Genomic DNA, 21,664 nt, shown 5'->3' with positions numbered 1-21,664 from the left:
AAATGCATTTGAAAGACAAGTGAATCTTGTCAAGTGGCAGGCAGGCGGGCAGGCGGGCAGGAGGGGCAGCCGCCGGAGCGCCAGGCAGTCTCGCAGAGCACTTGAGTCGGTGCTTTAATCAAAAGTCAAATATTTCATGCCAGAGCCGGACAGGCTCTGGAAAATCTCTCTCGGTCCTCCTCTGGGAGGTAGGTGTGGGTGTGTGTGTGTATATTTCTGGGGTGTGCAGAGTGTGTGTGTGTGTGTGTCTGTGGAGCATCTGCTGTCGGGATGCAAATGCAGCCGCCGCTAACCCGCACAATAGACACCGCCAACGCCGTCAACGCCTCGTCTTCCCTGCAAATTTTTTTAATACTGAGAAAAATTCTTTAGAAAAACCTTTTTAGTTTATTGAGGAACGGGCTTTGAATAATTGTTGAGTTTTGTAATTATTTATTCCCTTGCAGTGTATTTTAATTTATGAAGGAGTCATATTCGAGCATATATTCCTGATCAGCATCAGATCGAGTCGATCTAGCAGCCACGTTCGTCTGTCTGTTCCTATGGAAACTACATTCTCAGTTTGGAAGCTGCCTCTTTCTCCCACCTTTCTCTGCCTTTCTCTGGAGGTAACTCTTTTACTCTCGCACTCCCGCTCTTACATTCTCTGCTCTCCTCTCTGCTCGGGGACTATAAATAGAGGCGCTGCTGCCGCTCTGGCCTCAGTCTGTCCGTGATCCCCGTGCTGTTAACATCGAATGTGATAGTGATAGTGGTAGTGATAGTGATTACGCTTTGATCCCAGAAATATCACCTGATCATGGCAATATATTTGGATAAACAGGAGGATCACTTCGATGAGTCAGCAAGTATATAACTACACTGGAGGAAAGTAAACAATGACGATAACAAATAATGCGGTAAGTACCAATCATGATAATTATATCATTTATATATGTAGATGCTATAGGAGTGATCAAGCCTATGTTTAGCATTAGCTGTGCTAGCTATTGATTTACTTTTAAATCAACTCCCATATTGCCATGGACACCATTACTTAATGTTTATGTAAAGTGATATAGCAATTTGAAGTAAAAGAGATCTTCAAACGTATATTTAAAGTTAACTAACTAACTTCATTAGGAATTATTCATAAATATTGATTCTTACCCTGACTTTGGTGATAACTTTTCCTACATTATTATACCCTTGCAAGGTATTATCATTTCAGTCAGAAGCTTAAAACGATATGGAGCAGTCATTTCCATATATATTCTTGGTCAGCATCAACAGCCAAATCGATCTTTCTTTGACCGATGACAATTTATTTTTTTCAATATTTTCAATATTTTATTAAATCGTTGAGAACAACAATTGAGAACAATTTTTAATGGTTTTATTAAAACTAACCTAGGACTGCTTACCGAATTAAAATAATTGCGTTTTTGGCTAAGTTATGAGTTTTGTAAATTTTGATTTGTCGAAAATAGTTGCTTAAAGAAACTTTCTTGAATTCAAATTCCGATTCCATTAGTATTTGTATATAGCATTTTTTCTTAATATAAGTAAGATTTTATTCTCTAAGTGTAGCCCAGTAAAATACAATAAAGAAGGCGTGGGATGGCCCGCATGCCTCCGCACTTGCAGCCACTTCGGATGACTCCTGCTTGGCTCATGACTCTGTATTCCGTATTCCCCGGATCCCGTTGCCCGTTCCCCATTTCCCGGTTCCCCTAACCCGTAACCCGTAACCCATAACCCGTATCCCAGATTCTCACTCCCGGACTCCAGAGCTGACTGCTTTCATGGAAATTACATTTTTGCAGTGCCGCCGCCGTTGTCGTCGTTGTCGTCGTCGTAGTTGCTTTCGTCGTTGTCGCTGCTGCTACTCAAGTAAATGCAAATATTTCTCATTTCTCTTACGAAAATTGTCAAATGTATTCAAAAATGTGCGCCGCATGCGAAATCTTTTTGAATATGTATACCCAGCCCTTCTCCTATAGCCATTCTTTATTTGGATTCCAATGCAAATCAGAGATGCAGGGATTTTAGCTCTTAAAATTACATGACCAAATCATATGAAATTGGCTCTAGCTGTGCAAATACATAAGCTTCTTTACTTTCAGTCTGAAGGATGCACTTTACCCTTTGAAATATTTATATATTTTCAGTGGTCGCAGAATATATATCTATGACATCATTGCTTATTTCATGCAAACAGACCATTTCGATTAGATGGAATATAAAAATCAAAACTGCGGTTATTGGGCAAAGGCTTTCTAATTAAAAGCTTAATTAAACTAATTGCCATAAACCATAACCACAAATATAAATTTGTATAAATTACAAATACGTAAAGAAACCGGTTTTCGATTTATGCAACTAATACCAGAGTACAAAATAAATAATAAAGATAATAAAATTAGATTTCCATTTTTTAAATGTCTGCTTGGGGCCCACCTGGCGTATACGTAATCTCTTTGGGCTTTTTTTTAGGAGTGAGGAAGAGATTTTTCTTCAAGTTCAAGCTTTTAGGGTTCAAGTTAATGTTTGGTATTTTACGACTTTTGCGAAACCCTTTTGAACTCTTTCAGATCTTCTGGGTAAAAGGGTTTCACTACTGGCCTTTGCTTAATTATCGTAATTAAAATTTTAAATGGTCTTCCATGCAATTTCATTTTAGGCCATGCTTAAAAACCTTTTAGTCGGTGGATTTTAATTCATTATATTCAATCACATTATTTGGACTAAGCTTTAAAAACTCTTGCGATTAATTTCAACTCAATTTATGATTATTTCCACACAATTACATTGCCTAATTGATTTTTCCATTCATTTTCAGGCCGTCAATGAAACAAGAGCAAATGAAATAAAAATACAGGCAGACCTCGATGCATAATTTGCTGATGTTTTCATTCAGTTTGTTATTCATTGCCACAGAAACAAAAACACATAATGACGGCATTACCAACTTGGCAAAGTGAATGCAAAACCGTATGCAATTAAATAAGTTAATTAAGGCAACAGGAAAACAAAAGAAATGAAAACAGTCGATACATAATAAGAGTGTTAAAAATATCTCTCTCGAGTGGGAAATTCAATGAACAAATTGTGAAAATTACTATACCACTCCAAAGGCCAAAGAACTGAACATTATTTAAGGATAACCAAGACTACAAATTACTTTCTTGAATATATGTACACATAAAAACCAAACTAAGCTTGTAACAAAATACAATTTGCATTTGTTTTTCACCAAAACTTTGCCAAGCGGCAAAAATTGAAATATTTGTTATATTCGATATTCAATTTCGCATTATTTATTGCGTACATTTTTTGTATTTCTGGTAACAATATTTACAGCAATACTTGGAAAAGTGTCGAGTAACTACAAAATGCGGCAAAACGAAATCATAAAATATTCGCACTCTGCATGTGGCTGGGCTGCATCCTCTGCCAAAGAATTGATACACATTTTTCATCTTTTCGCACTCCCAAAAGCAATAAATACAATTTGAAAACAAATTCTTATGGGATTTTTATGTTATGCAGCTTTGAAATGCTTCGTTGAACTCTTGCATGAATTCAATTACTTAAAAAGTTTGATTTTAAGAAGGGGAATGCATATTCATATATTTTTGGGGGCCATTAATTTTATTGGTGATTTAGGTTTTTCTGGTTTATATTTATTATTTGTATTACATCTTGAATGTTTTAATGAAAACTACGTTTTCCTAGAAAGCATAATATACTTGTTTTTAACGAAAATTCTCCTTTTTAGATATTATTTGAATTAAATCTTTAATTGTTAATTTTTTGGAAATAAAGACTGTGTAAAATAATCTATCCTTCTTCATACTTTTTTTTGGGGGGGAGGGGGTTATAGATAATTTATTATTATAATTAAAATCAAAGAACTTAACTTTTCATAAAAATGTAGAGAGGTAAACCTCTTCAAAATAAAGAGGTCTTAATACCCACTTAAGTATTTATTAAATATTAGTATTAATTTATAAGAAATGCTTACTAAAATATTTGTATATTTCCAGCTCCTAAATTAACTAATTTCATCGTTTAAGTCTTATACTCCCAAGTTCCTAAAAACATTGTATACAAAATTACGATCCACACGACCACAAAGCGACAAATTTCTGTATCTTTGCCTCCTTTGTTGCTCAAGAACTGAAGTTCTGCTGTGTTTGTTGCTTTGTATGGTGGTGGGTTTCGCGTTTTGTTGCTGAATTCAAGTGGAGACTCTGAAAATAGACTCTGTTAGATAACAGAGACTGTAAGTTTGCAAGTTAAGTTTAAATATTGGTTTATAAAGTCTAAACTTAATTTATAATCTCATCAAATCTTTTTAAATTATAGTTTGAATTTCAAAATACTATGTCTTTACTTTACAATAACAAAATGTATTCAGGTATTTAGTAAAATAGTACGTAGTTTTCAAAAAATTAACCTAATTTAGCATACCTTAAATATACATTTTTAAAGAAATTCAAATTTAAAGTAGCCATTTTTATGACAACATATTCCGTGTTTCATTTAAACTTTAAATGAAAAATCAGCTTTTAAAATAGAATGTTGAAACTTGCTGTAACTTTCCTTGAAATTATAATAATAGGAAGGTTTTTCAATTATACCGAATTCTTATTTCTTTTCCATTTTTTTTTTAAACTACTGAAATCAAGAATCAAGCATCTCTTATTATTCTTTTTCCTAGCTTAGACTTCACCCTTTCTCATTCTAAATTTTCAGAAAAAAAAGAGTTTGATTTGCTGAATTGGGAAATGCGTTCCAATTATAAATGATATTCGAATGACAAGCCACAGGCATATCTACTGTCTGTCAATCAATGCAGACATTTTTATTTGGCCAATTCCATGCAGCCCCACCCTTAAACCTCTCATCCCCCCTCCAGACTCCAGTATCGAATGGAGTTATGTGGTCCTCCAGGACCTCTATGTGTCTCTCTCTGGTTAGGCCTCCTTCAGTGTCTTTCGTCCTTCATCCGTCACGGTCCTCCGATCAAATTGAATTGACATGTGTGTGACTCGGCTTTGCAGGCACTGGAGTCGCATTTTAGAATGTGTGTCTGGACTTTTACACCCCTCCTTGGCCCCGGCCCCAAATGAGCAAATGCCGGAATGCTTTGAATGAGTCATGTAACTCGAGGCTTTAACTTCTGCCATGTGAACGGACTTTGGCCGCAATAAATTTTCGAATGGATGCGAATCGAAACCCAGGCTGCACTTAAGTTTATTTCGCCCTCTGCAGAGTCAACACAATCAAATCAAGTGTATCTGTGTGTGGGAGAGGGAGATTCTGCAGCGGTGTGTGTGCGTATCTGTGTGCAGCTCCCCGGTGGTTGCAAGTTCGGATTGCAGTGCGTCTATTTGCGGAGACTCCGCTGCAAAAGTCAATTGACTCAATAAATTATTTTTAAAGCAATCAGAGCTACTTCTGCGACAAAAATGCAATCGAAAACTTTTGGTATTTTATGTCTCTTGGAAATTCTGCGCCGACATAGTAGGATGGGGGAAGTACAAATGTACTTTAACTGACTTGAAAATCTTTGAATTTTTTGCAGGAAATGAAGTTAATCAAAGTGAAAAGTGAGCAGAAGTTGTTTAAGTAATTTATAACTACCTGAATTGAGTAATTATTGCTTTATTTTGCCTTAGATATGGATTAGAAAAGTACTTAAAAATAATTGTTAAATGACAATGCCTCAATCTCCTTTATGCACTTAACTTTCAACTTATTTCTTATACAAATAAATCATTTTAACCACTTAAGAAGCAATTAAATAACCTTCCTGTTCAAGAGCATATTAATTTTTTATTAAGCATTTGAATCATTCAAGCACAAGAAACTCTCAATTAGTTGAAAACCAATGCCTGTCATTTGCGGCTGCATTTGAGAAATTCGAAATATTTTCAATTAAATTTCGGTCAGAACCTACATATATGCTGCTGCTTCTGCTCACAAGTGAAATTAGCCAAATTATTGAAGTAAACAGGGGCCGAGCCGACAAGTCGCCTTGTTTGCGCTTAAAATTTAATTTCACGCACAATTGAGTTCATGCATAATTTGGGTCCGGGGTGATAAATTATTGCTATTATTGCACACGGCATCAGCAGAGGGGTGTTCCATGGAGCAGCCACAGGCTGGCCAGACCACATTGCATTGCAGCAGGAGCTGGGATCTGCAGGGACATGGGCAAAATAATGACCCTTCCTGGCGTCCTTGTTGCCCGGCTCGTTGCCTGCGTTCATTAATTCGCTGCCATAAAACCCGGCCAGGGGCATATTTTGCCTAGCCTGAAATTTGCATACTTTATGCACTTAGAGAAATACATATAGCTAAAAACAGTGCACTTTAAAACTTGTAATTAAATGTATTTCAAAGGCTTTATATGTTAAATTGCATATAAAAGAGCTTAAGGTAAATGCAAAGATGTTATATGAGTTAAAAAAGCACAAATCAATAGAGTTTCTTATAAATTAACTTTTAAAGAAATTATAATAAATAAATATATATGTTGAATTATAATTGTGTAAGAATTCATAGAGATTATTATAGGTGCGGGTAAAGTGATTGTAAGTAATAAACTTTTAAAAATATATAGAAGAATAACTCCATAGTTTCATTCATATAGCTTGCTTTTAAATTTGTTCCAAAACAAATCTCGCACTTGTATGCATATGATTCCCAACTGGTTCTAACATCCCCTGAACGAAGTGACTTCTGCCAGCCGAGTTTCAGAAATGTGTTGTGTTATAAAAGTTGCAAGTCATTGTTTATTAGTGTTCATAGTTAATAACTGATCATAGATACTTATTGGCTATAGATACTTAATGATCATAGTTACTTACTGCCCTGAGTAACTAAATGTTCAGAGAAACTTACGGATCATAGTTAATTACTGGTCAAAGTTCATCACTGATCATAGTTTTATAAATTGTCTTTAAAAGAAATGAACGTAGCTTACCACTTTTTAAATCCTTTGATCAAATATAATATTTATTATCAAAACATAAACTGTTTCTTAGAATCTTGGTGACAGTTTCTCTAAGTGCACTCGGAGGATATGAAGTAACAGGAGGCACCTGTTACCGCGCCGCACGACTCGAGCCAAACGCCGGGATCCTGGCCAAAACGCCTACAACACATGTCTGCTCATAATTAATGTGTAAATTGTAAAGCTCCGCTGGCCCACCTTCCCCAATCCCTGTTACCCTGTTACCCTGCGTTCTCCCTTCATGGCCAACTATGGTATTCCATTGTGGCCATGTTCAACAGCAAAGGCGACCAGCGCGACAACAAGCGGGGCCAAAGTAACCTGTGCTGGCTAAAATCAGCCCATTTGGTTATGGGGGGCAGAGGGGAAGGGAAAGCATTGGGGTTGGGGTTCCGGCCCAGTTAGCACAGAAACAGCAACGTCAATAAACATGCCCGCGCCCCCACCCACAAAATGCGTTATGACGCCAAACGAACTTAATTGCCTTCGTGTATGTAGCTCACCAACATTCACCTGGGCCACTGGTATCCTAAATGCATTCACATTCGCATCTAAATCACTTCCACGTATTTATGGCTTTCAATTGTTTGATTTGGCCAAAAACGAATCAATAGATTACAGCGGTGGTCAGTTTTAGTGCTGGCTCACTGGAATAATAATTGCCATTTGGGGATTACCCGGCTAAGCAGATTGATAAAATTCTAACTTGTTATTTATATAGTTTGAGAGGGGTTCTGTGATTCATATAATAAATATTTGTGCATTTTACATATTAGTTTTTTCAGTGCTTAAAATAATTATAAACTAAAATCTAAAAATAGTTTTCCATTGATCAAGCTATTAGTTAACTGATTTCCTTTATCTGTTATTATAATAATTGGTTTTAGGGGGAATATAATGTTTACACAAAAGTCATCTCTAATACCAAACAAGCTTTTAATAAACTGATTTTTTTATCCCAATTATAATAACTTTCATATGCAATTTAGTAATAAATCTAAAGCTGGTGAATTGATTGGGGAAATTTGCTCTCAATAGGTGAAGTGGAAAGCCCAGATCAGGGTATTATTAATTATGTATATATTAGTTAAATACACCTTGACCTTAATCATTCATTTTTATCATTTATATTCTACTTCTATTTATAGGATACTAATATATATTTTATATATTCTCTAATAATCTTCTTCAGTAGCTAGAATTTCATAATTAAGATTTCCACTTTCACTATAAAGTTGACAGTATTTTTGCAAAGTAAGTAGAGCGTATATTGCATTTGGCACTTCAAAAACAAGCCTATGTCTTCCTCGTTTAATAATTTGTAAAGTATTACAAACTTCCGGAATTTCAAGATCATGAGCTAAGACTTCTTTTAAACTCTCCAAGGGATTGGCTACATTTTTAAAACTTATATAGATCAAGCGAACATGTCCAGAAGATGTAACAATATTAAAGTTTCGGCACTTATCCAGGTCTTTTACATCACTCTCCACCCATTGGCCATGATTTAAATGGTATATATTCGATTCAGGTTCGGATTTTTCGGTGTATGTTATCTGTTCCCAAAGTGGAAGTTTTTGATTCTCGTTCTCATCATCCGAGGGAAACACAAAGTCATTCACATACTTGGGATCTAAGTAAAGTTATTTATTTATTGATATGTTTAATATTTAATTTTATATTGAAATCTTACAAGCGGTTGTATTGCCCAGAATAATGTAAATGGCAATTGAAAATATTCCACATAATCGTAGCTCAAGCATTGCGGCAGTAACCTGTTTACGATCAGAGATACTAATCTATACTGATTTACAGTATTTCACAATTCAATTCTCTTTTATTTATTTCAAATGCATTCAATCTCTTGAACGCTCTCTGTTTAGTATATAAACTCTGAGAAAAAACTCTCTGTATATTCTCTTACTTATAGGTGCGACTTCCCTTAAGTACAAATTACTCATTTTACTATCACATCATTCTACATTTTTAGAGAAAGCTAATCACTAATTGATGTATAAAGTGCTACATTTTGTATTTAATTTAGATTGATGACTTAAGTTTAAAGCCAAACCTTTACATATAAATAAAACTAACAACATTTGCAACCTGATGTGGCTTTTTTGGATTTTATTTCAAGATACAATGCTGAAATTGTCGTGTGCAGGCAACGACCTTTTGTGACATGAGTCTATTGTAGCCATCGACTTGAAGCCCTTTCCCCTGGCTTTCTACTGTGGCTGCCATTAGTGAGATTAAAACTACGACTAAAGCTAGGCAAAAGCAAAAAGGGGCACAATGTCGCATCGCCGAGGTTCTGGCTTTGTTTCAGTCCGAACAATGGGCGTATCTCTTGCACTGACGCAATGCGTACATTGTCCTTCACAGGACAATTGCCGGGGAAAGGCCGTATGAGGGGTATGGGGTTGGGGGGCATTGTAAAAGATATATACCGCTCGGCAGTGCAAACATCCATAACAATCCAGTTGACACAAATGCAAGCCCCTCTCTCCCAGGCCTTTGTTCGCTTGGCAACCATTCAGAAATTTCATTCCCAATACTACATACATAGTTTGCAGCGCAATTTGTTTAATTCTGCATTGGGAACGCTCTTCCTCCTCATCCTCCACGAAAACTGACAGAGATCTGACAGTCCTGTAATTGACAGGCGATTATGCAATTCAGTTGACGTGGACTCGCAAAACTGCAATTAATCATTATCTCAGAACCTGTCGAGGCACAAATGGAAAATGCCTGGCTTTTATTTTTACCCTTATTAAAAGTTAACTTTAACTGGCAGTTATTTGAGGTGAAACTTGCAAATGAAATATAATGTTCAACACCAGAAATTAAAAAGCATTTCTTCAACGATTCAACTATCATTATCCTTTTATTCGAAAATTCATGGAAAAAATATTAGGACCTTAGGTTTTGCTTAAATTATTCAAGGAAAATATTCTTTAATAAATTCAGTTGTCAATTAAAATGATCAAAGTCAAGTACCTTGGCAGTTGTAATTAAATTTGCTACCCTGAACTCTTTTATTTAATCAGCCAAAAACTTGTTTGAACGTTCCTTTATGATGAAGCTCCTTTATTGTGGTTACGCTGAAAATGTTCAGTAAATAGATACAGTTGAGAACATAATATTAGTACTAAGAAATAAAATTTTAAAAATTAACTGGGAATATAAGTACAAATAAATTTAAATTTAATTTAATCACAAATGTTACTTTCACCTTCATTTCAGACTTCAAAACAAATATTCAAATTTTTTCTTGGTACTTTAGGGGTATTTAGTCATCTTATTTAATGATATATGAAGAATAAAAATATTTCCCTCAACCATACTTAAAAAATAAATATAAAAAGATCCTAATTTAACCAAGTTGGTAATATTCCTTGCGTTTTTTCCCGGCTCTGTTTGTTGCGGTTTTCCACCAAGACTCTTATTTATATTTATACTTCTCCTTCGCGGTTTTCACTTTGATTTTTCGCATAGTCAAACGGAAAGATGCTTATAAGTTATGCTGGAAAATTTCTTGTTTGCCGGTGGGTAAAATATTTTACAATTTGCCAGCCACTCGTAAGTATGTACAAAACAATCAAATGGCTCTCATATATCTCAAGTCGAACCGTCAAACTCAGCAGGGAGCGTCAATAAATTCTGGGCCGTAAAGGACACAGATGGATGGATGGATGGCGGGGAAGGAGCGGCCAAAAAGGACGAAGGATTGGTTAACTCGATGCCTGCCTGCTGATGGAAAATTGGAGCATTGTGCACTGTGTTTGCTCGGCAATATGGTCACAGCAGTTTTATTAAATTCCTACAAAGGCTTCGCCTAACTCCCCCGCAGTGCACAAGAAAGGCAATAAAAATCATTTAACAAAGTCAAACAACAATAAAAATTAAACTTTGCCGTCAACACAAGAAAAGAACGAGGCAGCAGCAGCAGTCTCAGTCGAGCATGAAAATGCGCCAAAGTACATAGAAGCGGGCAAAATTAAATAATAAATATAAATATAGCGCGAGATTTGAGCAGGCAAAACTTTTTCCAAATTAATTTTCAAATCTCTGCCGGAGTCATATGTGTTCGTGTCTCTCTGTGGCTGTGCAAGGACCCTGCCAGGACATACCGATTTATTATGTCATGCCTCGTCAGTCAGGAGGATGAAGAGCAAAGAGCATCATCATAAATCAATCCATTTGATGAGAATCGGTCACGGGATGAAGAAGGAGCAGAGTGAATTTAATTACACTTAAGCAGGCGGAATGGGTAAAGGATCAGGTTGAGGGAAATCTCGTCCTTCTCCACACATAACACTCCCTTCCCTCCGTTGGCCCAGAAATAATTCTAACCACTTTGATTTGAGGCCGGTTGCAATGCAATATTGCTAAGTGCTTAGCTCTGCTCCACTTTGCAGGCCTTTCCGTGACTTGACAAAAGGTCCTGGAAACGTTTGCCTTTGTCGTTAGTCCCATATTGATTTTGATTTGAAAGCCTCTCTCTATCTCTATATGTATATATATTCCTGAAACTTAAGGTCCCTGGTTAGTGCGTTGGCTCTTGGACAATTTTATTGGGATTGCCAAACGATCTCGATTTCTCGAATTGGTCGATACAGGTAAATGCTGAAATGAAAATGAACCATTAACTGATGAACAAAGAATTGCAATTAACTTGACATTGGCTATATGAATTATGTGGCTAATATTGGATTGCCTAATGAGTCAGTTGTAGTTTGTAGAGATATGAAAGTAAAAATAATTATACATAATATTATTTATAATTACATTCTTAACATTTAAGGATATAAAAATATAGTTATTCAAAACCCAATATATATTTTCCTTTCACCTTAAATATTGCTTTCTTTAACATCATCTTCCCGCACATTGGAAATCATTTGGAATCTTTAGAAAAAAGCAATCAGTGAACTGAAAACGTATTCGGTTGAAATGGAAATTACCAATTCCCTTTCAGAAGAGCCACAAGAACTATTTTAGCTTTCGACACCTGCAAATGAAACATGTAAAATGCAAACGTATTTTTGATTTTATTTTTTTTGGATCACACACACCCACACCCAACATTTTTGGGGACGCACTCTGTGCAATTACATTTCGAGGGGGAGAAACGTGAGTGCTCCTTCCCTTCCTTAAGGAAACGTCACGAAAGGAAAGCCCTAAGTTTGTCATGCGAAAATCATACAAACTTGGTTTTCGTGTGCTCGCAAAAGTAATTGAGGCGGAAATCCCTAATTGGCACCTTCGAGGAAAAGAAATCACTAGAAGCGGCATCTTCAGATGAAAACTTGCACACAGGACTAAGGAGAGAGTCCTTCTTTGGGGGTGTTGGAAAAGCCGCGGGCTGGGAGGGGCGGGCACACGTAGTCTTATGCAAATGGGAAAACTTTGCTCATCAGCGCACACAAATTGAGTGAAATTATCAGTTCAAGTGAAATTTACACTTGCTTGTTGTCGCCAGGCAGCGGCACTTGAAGAAATTACTCACGAATAAGGTTTTAAAAATCATCCTAAATATTGGAAAGATAGGAAAAATAGGAAAAAGGAAAAATCTATTTTAAGAACTTTATTTTACTAAGAAAATAAACTTTTCTTTGTTATAAAGAATGTTTTATTTAAAATATATTTACTAAAATTCATTAAAATATTTTTGAACAAAGAAAAACTGAGTTCCAAATACATTACACATTATTTCTTTTTAATCTTTTATTTCTTCTATCTAGTATTTCTTTTATAAAACATTTTTTGTCGCAGTGTTAGCCCAAAGTCTTTACTACAAAGATGCCACAACTCGAATATGTAAATATAACTCTCTAATTCTCACCCGGATCCTTCTAATTCCGCTTATATGAAAATCCAATTAAACATGCAAAGGGCTTTGCCAAGAAATAAAACATAAAATTAAAGGAAACATGTGTTGCAATACTTTCGCACTTTTCGCTGGCATCTGGCTGCGGAATTCTCAGGCAGATTAATGGCCACAGAGTTGTGTGCCAAAAGCGGAAACATCTGCTAAATGGTTCCACATCTTCTCACCAAGATCCTTGGTGAACACATGGCCTTCATAATTTAGCCCCTTTGATAGACCCCCTAATGGCCACAAAGTAGAGATATTTTATGACTTTCTAATGGGTTAATGCTACAAAAAAATCCACCAATTTAAATTTTATACATTTTACTTGAGACAATCAATATGCCAACTTAAATAACTTTTTGTACTGACATTCCCCAATCAGCAATTATGTCGAAAATGCTTCATCCCTTTACATTTTCCCCATCCGGAAAGGCTGCGAAGGGGAAAAATCAAAGTTCATTATTGCTATCGTGGTGCCAAGAACATTCGGGTGGCTTCCTGCACAGAATGTCTTCCCCACATGGCGTATACGCAATATAAATACGTAATTGCAAGAAACACCATGGAAAACTGGCAGAGCCATTGATCAACTGGCAGCCAGCTGAAAGATGAAAGCTGAAAGCATCCAGGCACAAAAGGACCAAGAAGGAGTGCCTCAAAAATGGGGGGAATGGATGGGTCTGGAGGAGCTCATCAACTAAATGCAAAGTTCTTCTACCAGGCAGCCTGTAGAACAGGAATAATTGACGACGACACGACGCTGGATAATGAGGGGATTCCCCACACACATGCACTGGGAGGAAAAAAAAACAATTGATATTGCTAAAGAGCAAATAAAATAATAAATTACCATGAGGAAAGGTAATCTAAATATTCAATATTTATCTATTTGTATCTAAACATAATAATAAACACTAAACGCAAATATAATAAACACTATAATAAATGAAAATACTTTTAAAAGGGCTTTGCAAATATGTAAGTTAGAAAATACCAAAGTTTGAATATTTTAAACAATACTACTTAAAAAAATAAACATATTTTTATTATAGAAAAATATTAAAAAGCAATATATAGTTGAGTAGTTATTTTTTAAAATTGTTACGATGTTATAGGGTAGTTCTTTAAGTAGTTCTTACACTAGGAATATAAAATCCTTTGAAAATATATTTTGTTATTAACTCTGTGGTGATTTTTCTCAGTGCACTGAGTGGAATATGACAAGGCAATGCATCGTCAAGTTGATGCAGACTGCTCCTTGCACTATAATCCTGCGGAAACACTTGAAAATGATGGATGAAAATTATCGCTTTCTGCAACGCATGCAAATGCGCAAAATTACTTTCACATGATTAATGCTCCACCGGGGCAAAGCTGTTCCAACTCCAGCTCCATCTTCATCATCATCATCATCAACATCATCATCATCCCCGTCGTCATCGTTTCATAATTAATCCAACAGAAGCCAGCAAAAGGAGCGAAAAAAAATATATATGTATAAGCGGTGGCAGACAATTGTTGAACCTCATTTGAAATTCATATTTTAAATATTCGCGTCAGTCAATTAGAGAGCAAAGGACTCTGACACCGAATTTGCATTCAACCGTAAAATTATCAAATTAATATTCCGCCCCCCGGGAGGGCCAAGAAAACGCCCCCAACCCCCCCTTTGTCGCAATAACTGTCAGGCCAAGAAGTTTTGTATGGCGCACATTTTGGCAAGTTGTCGTCAGGACAGATACGAAAGTTCCTCGGTCCAACAATGCCAATTTGATGAGGAAAATTTCGAAATATATTTATACATACAGCAACAGAGGTGTTCCCGGAAACTTTCTGGCCAAATTCGTTAATTGGAAGCCAAAAGTTTATCTATGAAAATGCAAAAGAACTTGCCACTTGCCACCAGTCAAAATGTATAATAATGAAGCACAAAAAATTAGATTACTCGCCATTCACAGCTGAATAATTTAACTTTTATTTAAGTATTAGAAAAAATAAGAGTAGACTCGTTTGAGTGGTTTTTTAAACTATTTAAGCAAAGTTTTCTATGAGAAAGAATAAATTGATATTTCTAAGTCTAAATTTGAAGGGATCAAAAGATGTACCAAAGATGTTAAAATTATATATAAATTTTAACTGCTTTATTTGGAAATTTATTTCAGTAAATATAAGGGAAACTATATTTATTTATAAGGTAAACATTGAAATTTAAACTCTTATTCAATTCGAAAACTTGCATTTAGTCTTCGAATTGAATTATAAATTTAAGAAGACAAGACATCAGTTCAATCGATATTCAAATCCAGCATAATCCATTAAATCGTAAAGCGAGCAATTAAAAATGATATCAAATAATTCGTTTCAATTTGCATTGTGATTTTCTATTCAATTACCAACAATGTGGCGAAGAATGCCGGCCACAATGCGAATGGCCATCGAGTGGGCCAAATGATGCAGACATGAGTGAAAGGGGAGAGGGGTGGGGCGAGTGCCATACATCTAATATTCTGGTCCATTTGGGCCACTATCGAATTGTGAATGCTCGGTGTACCGGGCGCCGAGCATCCTCGAGCATTGATATAAACCGATAAAAACGACAGATGAGTCCCGGCATCCGCACACTCACACACACACAAAGCATGGAGTATGGTAATCTTGGGAATGGGACTGGACATGTGACCATCCAATCCATGTAGCAACCGGAGGAGTTCCCCAGGCCACATGCAAATCCCGAGCACTTGAGGCCAGTCGCTTATATTCTTTGCATTTTGTTTGTGCTTCAAGTCCAACCACTTGGTTGCTTTTTGGGTTTTATACCCTTATAGCAAGTTTTCCAGTTACTGAATATTTATGTTATGTCGTTCAGTTTCCATAAACTTTCTTAATTTTAGATTATTTAATATAATATAATGATAGCACAGATTGCTGAGCATCCAAGTCAGCTTAACTTAGTTCCTTATGCTTTTGTTTGAATTTCTGTAATATAACTTATATATGTTTTAAATATAGTTATTGTTTGGTGAATTTATTAAATTAAATTTAATTAATTATAAAATCTAAGAGTATAGTAAACTTCGGTATCCTTTGCCCAGTCTGAATTCTTGTTATCTATTACCATGGACGGATATATTGAGATGCTCCCGACAATGCCTTGTGGTGTGTGGACTGCCAATACGAGTTTTGGGGGCTACAGTTTGGCCCATATCATTAAGTTTGCACAATGGGCACAGCATCCCTTATCCCTTCCTGCCCATCTAGACATTTTCTGCTCTTTATACATATGTACATATATGTATTTATATATGCACATTTTGCTTGTCTTTAGTTAAAGTCAAAAAATAAAATCCATAAAAGGGAGAAAGGCTAACTATTGAGATGAGTGGAAGAGAGCAATCTATTGTTGCCTTTTAAATTGTTAAGTTTTTCATTCCTTCATGCTAAGCATAAAATAATATTCCAATTACTATTTTTTAGAACGGAAATATATATATGATACATCCCAGTACTTAGTTAAATAATGCATATTTTAAGAGTAATAAAAAAATAAATATTGTTTAAAATATTTTTTCCAATTTTTTAATTTTTTTAAATCAATTACACAAAAACACCAATTGCCTGATACTTTTTTTAAATTTAAACTTTGGCGCGCTGGGCCACTTTACCACAGAATATGGCAGCACTGGCTCTGATAGGGCTAAAACTTTATGGTACATATTTCAAAATAATTGGGTATGTGGGAGCAAATAAAACTACAAAAGCAAGTAAAAGGAAGTATAATAAAATACTTTGAGGGTTTTCTCTAAAATATACATATGTAAGAAATATACAAATTTTGTCGTTGTTGAAAGCTTTTTGCTAGAGCTGCCCAACTGCTTTAAATCTAGTGATGACAAAAAACTATAATGTATATGCCACTTACCGCTGCCCCATTCCAAAGATGTGGTAGCCCTGCTTGGGAGATTAAATTCGGTGTGCAGCACTTGTCACCTAGCAAAATGCCAAACGAAATTAAATTAACGAAAACATTCGTTTTTTTAAGCCTAGGACTAATTAAAATCAGAATTTCTTAAATGTCGATAGTGATGTCTCTCCTGTTCGCTCACGATTCTGTTAATTTACACCGTCCTCAATGAATGAGAGCAGATCTGTTTATGCATTTTACTTCCTACATAAGAATATGAACAATGTATGATGTAAAGTTAAGTAACAGAAATATTTTTTAAAGTTCGATTGTATCGATAGTGCTCTGATGTTTTACTTTCCGTCTCTCTCCCACGCGAGAGAATTCTGTTAAGTTATGCTGACTCCAGCAGCCAACAAGAGAAAATTCTTTTAACTTACGCTCTCCTCTGTGAATGAGAGCGGAAATGTTACTTTATACATGAAAATTATTTTTCCCATATGAGAATTCTACCCCAAGTGCGAGAATTTTACTCAACGTATCTGTAAATGTGTAAAATTGTTATCTACGCATGGTGATGTAAAATGTTAAATAACATAAGTTTTTTTAAAACCTAGTGCTCCGATGTTTTTGCCAGCCCTAGTCGGCCAACAAAAAAAAAAACAGCAATAAAATAAAAATTCGCCAATGTGCAGGGAATAAACAATAAATCGAGTAAAACGCGATCTGAAGTACCTCTAGCACACCGCACGCACCATGGAGGCCCTAATCCCAGTTGTTAACAAGTTACAGGACGTCTTTAACACCGTGGGCTCTGATTCCATACAATTGCCACAAATCGTTGTTCTCGGCAGCCAGGTAAGCGAATTTGCGAAATTCCCTTCGCACCCAAAACGAAATCTATTTGAATTACCAAAAGGAGAGTTTTAAAACCTGCATACATGCAAGTATAATTAACTTTATCTGCGAATTCACACTCTAGAGGAATTTCAGGGGAGTGCAAAATTATATAATGGGGATGCGCGCTTGCCGGCATTTTAGTTATGTTTTCTTCCGAAATCGATTTATTACAGTGACAATCCTTGCAATAGCCCACGCCTTTTGTTTATATAATTATATTCGGCAAATGTTGGCCGCCCGCTGCATTGGAAAATCAATATTAGGAAGTATTATACAAAAAAAGTGACGAAAAGAACAGCTGCTGTGACACATTCCTGTACACACACACACACACACACGCGCGCGCACGGGCCAAACAAAAACTTGCGAGTGTATGTGTACATGTGTGTGTGCCTTGATCGCGGCTTTAATTGCACTTTGATTCATGATTGTGAATTAAATTCCATATGACGGAATTGTGAAGTTAGTAAAGTCGGCGATACCAAGTACAGAAGATCCTCTATAACTTAAACTTTATGTTAAAGGGTTAAATAATACTTGTTATTGCTGGGAATTTGTTTTATAATAAAGCTTAAACTATTAACCTTAAACTAATTCTTATAAAACCACATCTAAACAAATCGATATTTTTATTGGACAATAAAAAGTTTAATAAACTTGTAACTAAGCCAACACATCATTAATTTTAATTTGGCAAGCTTTCCTAAGTTCGTGTTTATAAGGGGTATAAATCTGCAAGCTCAATTTAAAATTAAAAAAAAAAAATAATAATATTCCACTTAAAGAATGTTTAACTGTATCAGATAACAATAGCTAATCTGTGTTATTCCAAGTGCTTCCTTGTTGCACACGTTCTGGGAGCTCTCCTTATCGGGTCATCGACGTTTATCAGTCTCTGTTCTAACTCCATTTAATGCTGTTTTTCTCCCACCAAAAATATTCTTTCAGAGCTCTGGCAAGAGTTCCGTGATCGAAAGCGTGGTGGGACGCTCCTTCCTGCCCCGTGGAACTGGCATTGTTACCCGTCGTCCATTGGTTCTCCAGCTGATTTACTGCCCGCTCGATGATCGCGAGCATCGTTCCTCGGAAAATGGTAAGCAATAACAAATATAAGCAAAAAAGTCTGTGGGTAAATCATATTTTTTTTAGGTACTTCCAGTGCTGAGGAGTGGGGCCGCTTCCTGCACTCCAAGAAGTGTTTTACGGACTTCGATGATATCCGTAACGAGATCGAGAACGAAACAGAGCGTGCTGCCGGCAACAACAAGGGCATCTGCCCGGAACCCATTAACCTGAAGATATTCTCCACACACGTTGTCAACTTGACGTTGGTGGATTTGCCGGGTATCACCAAGGTGCCCGTTGGCGATCAGCCGGAGGACATTGAGGCGCAAATCAAAGACTTGGTACTCAAGTATATTGAGAACCCCAACTCGATCATTTTGGCTGTGACGGCCGCCAATACGGACATGGCCACCAGTGAGGCGCTAAAGCTGGCCAAGGACGTGGATCCCGATGGCCGTCGCACCTTGGCCGTGGTCACCAAGCTAGATCTCATGGACGCGGGCACTGATGCTATCGATATTCTATGCGGTCGGGTCATTCCCGTCAAACTGGGCATTATCGGTGTTATGAATCGCTCCCAAAAGGACATTATGGATCAGAAGCACATCGAAGATCAGATGAAGGACGAGGCAGCTTTCCTGCAGCGGAAGTACCCAACGCTGGCGACTCGCAACGGCACGCCCTACCTGGCCAAGACACTTAATCGTCTGCTGATGCACCACATTCGCGACTGTCTGCCTGATTTAAAGGTGAGTTTATGTCGAAAATACAATCAATTTGTTTAGAAATTTGCGTCAAAAGCTCAAACTTTATATTTCTTTACGAAGAACCAAAGCAAGATTATATATGCAAATATGTTTCTCTCCTGTTTACAGACTCGCGTCAATATCATGACGACGCAATTCCAATCGTTGCTTAACTCCTACGGGGAGGACGTTTCCGACAAAAGCCAAACATTGCTGCAGATCATCACGAAATTTGCCAGTGCCTACTGCTCGACCATCGAGGGCACAGCCCGGAATATTGAGACCACTGAGCTGTGCGGTGGCGCTCGCATATGCTACATTTTCCACGAGATCTTCGGCCGCACCCTAGACTCCATACACCCGCTGGCGGGGCTGAGCAAAATGGACATACTCACGGCCATACGGAATGCAACGGGTCCGCGACCAGCACTGTTCGTTCCAGAGGTCTCGTTTGAGTTGCTTGTGAAGCGCCAGATTCGTCGGCTAGAGGAACCCTCTCTGCGCTGCGTTGAGCTAATACACGAGGAGATGCAGCGCATTGTTCAGCACTGTGGCAATGAGGTGCAGCAGGAGATGTTGCGGTAAGTGGATCTACCTTAAAAGAGCAACAAGTATTCTAAAGAAGTACATTTCCCTACAGTTTCCCCAAACTTCATGAGAAGATTGTAGATGTTGTCACGCAGTTGCTGCGCCGTCGTCTGCCGGATACCAATGTTATGGTAGAGAACATTCTGGCCATTGAGCTGGCCTACATCAACACCAAGCATCCCGATTTCCACAAGGACGCGGCTCTGGTGCCCAGTCTGCTGAAGACAGATAACGATCCCTACTCCCAGGTGAATCTGCAGAGGCGCGGCAACACCCCGCGCAACCACATGTCGCCACAGGTTTCGTCGCAAAGTACAGCCTCCCAGCAGCAACAGCCACAACAGCAGCAGCCACAAAATGATGCCCATGAGCAGGTGATAGTGGTAGTCTATTTTAAATTTATCAAGTCATCTAATTTGACCCATTTCTGATATAGAACCACATTGGCGAGACGTCATCTATGGCCAGCACCTGGCTATCAAACATCTTACCGCCGGCCCCGACGCGTCCGGACAGCATTGAGAACTCGGCCAGCAACACGCCGATTCACAATAATCTTGTTAGTCCTGTAAAGCCAGTAAATTTGCTGCCCGATGTGCCGGCTAATCACAATCCACGCAGGCTGACCGATAAGGAGCAAAAGGATTGCGATGTCATCGGTGGGTTTTACTAGTAGGATTTTAATTCTTAATTAATAATTCAATTACTGAATCTATTTTTCAGAACGCCTTATCAAATCGTATTTCTACATTGTGCGCAAATCCATACAAGACTCGGTACCAAAGGCCATTATGCATTTCTTGGTTAACTACGTTAATGATAACCTGCAGAGTGAACTGGTTACCCATCTCTACAAGTCGGATAGGGCCGAAACGCTCCTCAACGAGTCCGAACACATTGCAGTGCGCCGGAAAGAGGCGGCCGATATGTTGAAGGTACATTTTGTTAAATATATTTCTTAATTTTATCTTTTAACAATTATAATTATTTATTTTATTTATTTTAGGCACTGACGCGGGCGAATCACATTATTAGCGAGATCCGTGAAACTCACATGTGGTAGATCTGGCGATTTGGAGCAGCCTGTATCGACTTAATAATCCCCACATATAAGCAACATGAAAACACACCAACTATTTATTGAAGACGCGTTTGAAGAGAACTCAACTCCTACTTTGTTAAATGTTTCCCCTCCTAAGCACTGAAATATCATCATCAAATTGCATGCGACCCTTTATTTCGGGGTCTACCATTTTAGCGTATTCCTACTGCAGCATTTCGATTCGCCTAGCATTTGTCATCATCGCTTTATAAAGTTTTAGGATGGTGTAATGAAAACCGTGACTGGTTTCCTTTTAAGTTATCCAACGCACTTATTACACATTGAATAGTCAAATAAAAGCAGAAAAGGTTGATTCAAATATTGTTTACTTGTTTTTATGTGATTAGATCAATGAAGCTTGGTTGGTATAAAGCAAATTCCTGACATGGTATAAATTCCTGAATATCTTATCGAAATTTTCAGATTCAGAAAATGTTTTTAACTTGTATATTTTTCTAACCAAACTATATTGATTTGT

The 21,664-nt window shown here is 37.1% G+C and overlaps 2 protein-coding genes and 1 long non-coding RNA gene across 3 annotated transcripts; 2 read left to right on the top strand and 1 right to left on the bottom strand.

The window, feature by feature from the left end:
• Positions 1-695: 695 nt before the first annotated feature.
• LOC147643392 (uncharacterized) lies at positions 696-3,240 on the top strand. Its single transcript, XR_015272179.1, has 2 exons — positions 696-899; positions 2,822-3,240. It is a non-coding gene; the product is annotated as an uncharacterized LOC147643392 (long non-coding RNA).
• Positions 3,241-7,700: 4,460 nt separating this feature from the next.
• LOC147643391 (uncharacterized) lies at positions 7,701-8,799 on the bottom strand. The gene is made up of 2 exons (XM_086835041.1): positions 8,700-8,799; positions 7,701-8,639 (listed from the first exon to the last, which is right to left on the bottom strand). Exons 1-2 carry the CDS (start codon positions 8,767-8,769, stop codon positions 8,182-8,184), a joined length of 528 nt encoding a protein of 175 aa, XP_086691167.1. The 5' UTR covers positions 8,770-8,799; the 3' UTR covers positions 7,701-8,181.
• An 8,575-nt stretch (positions 8,800-17,374) lies between these two features.
• Drp1 (dynamin related protein 1) lies at positions 17,375-21,505 on the top strand. The gene is made up of 8 exons (XM_020953557.2): positions 17,375-17,643; positions 18,634-18,778; positions 18,835-19,499; positions 19,626-20,077; positions 20,137-20,458; positions 20,521-20,743; positions 20,808-21,019; positions 21,091-21,505. Exons 1-8 carry the CDS (start codon positions 17,542-17,544, stop codon positions 21,145-21,147), a joined length of 2,178 nt encoding a protein of 725 aa, XP_020809216.2. The 5' UTR covers positions 17,375-17,541; the 3' UTR covers positions 21,148-21,505.
• The last annotated feature ends 159 nt before the right edge of the window (positions 21,506-21,664 follow it).

Source organism: Drosophila serrata, unplaced genomic scaffold, assembly GCF_035046125.1.
Source record: "Drosophila serrata isolate PLE 108 unplaced genomic scaffold, ASM3504612v1 contig_275, whole genome shotgun sequence".
In the NCBI taxonomy this organism is placed as follows: domain Eukaryota; kingdom Metazoa; phylum Arthropoda; class Insecta; order Diptera; family Drosophilidae; genus Drosophila; species Drosophila serrata.
This window is presented reverse-complemented; position numbering and strand designations above follow the sequence as displayed.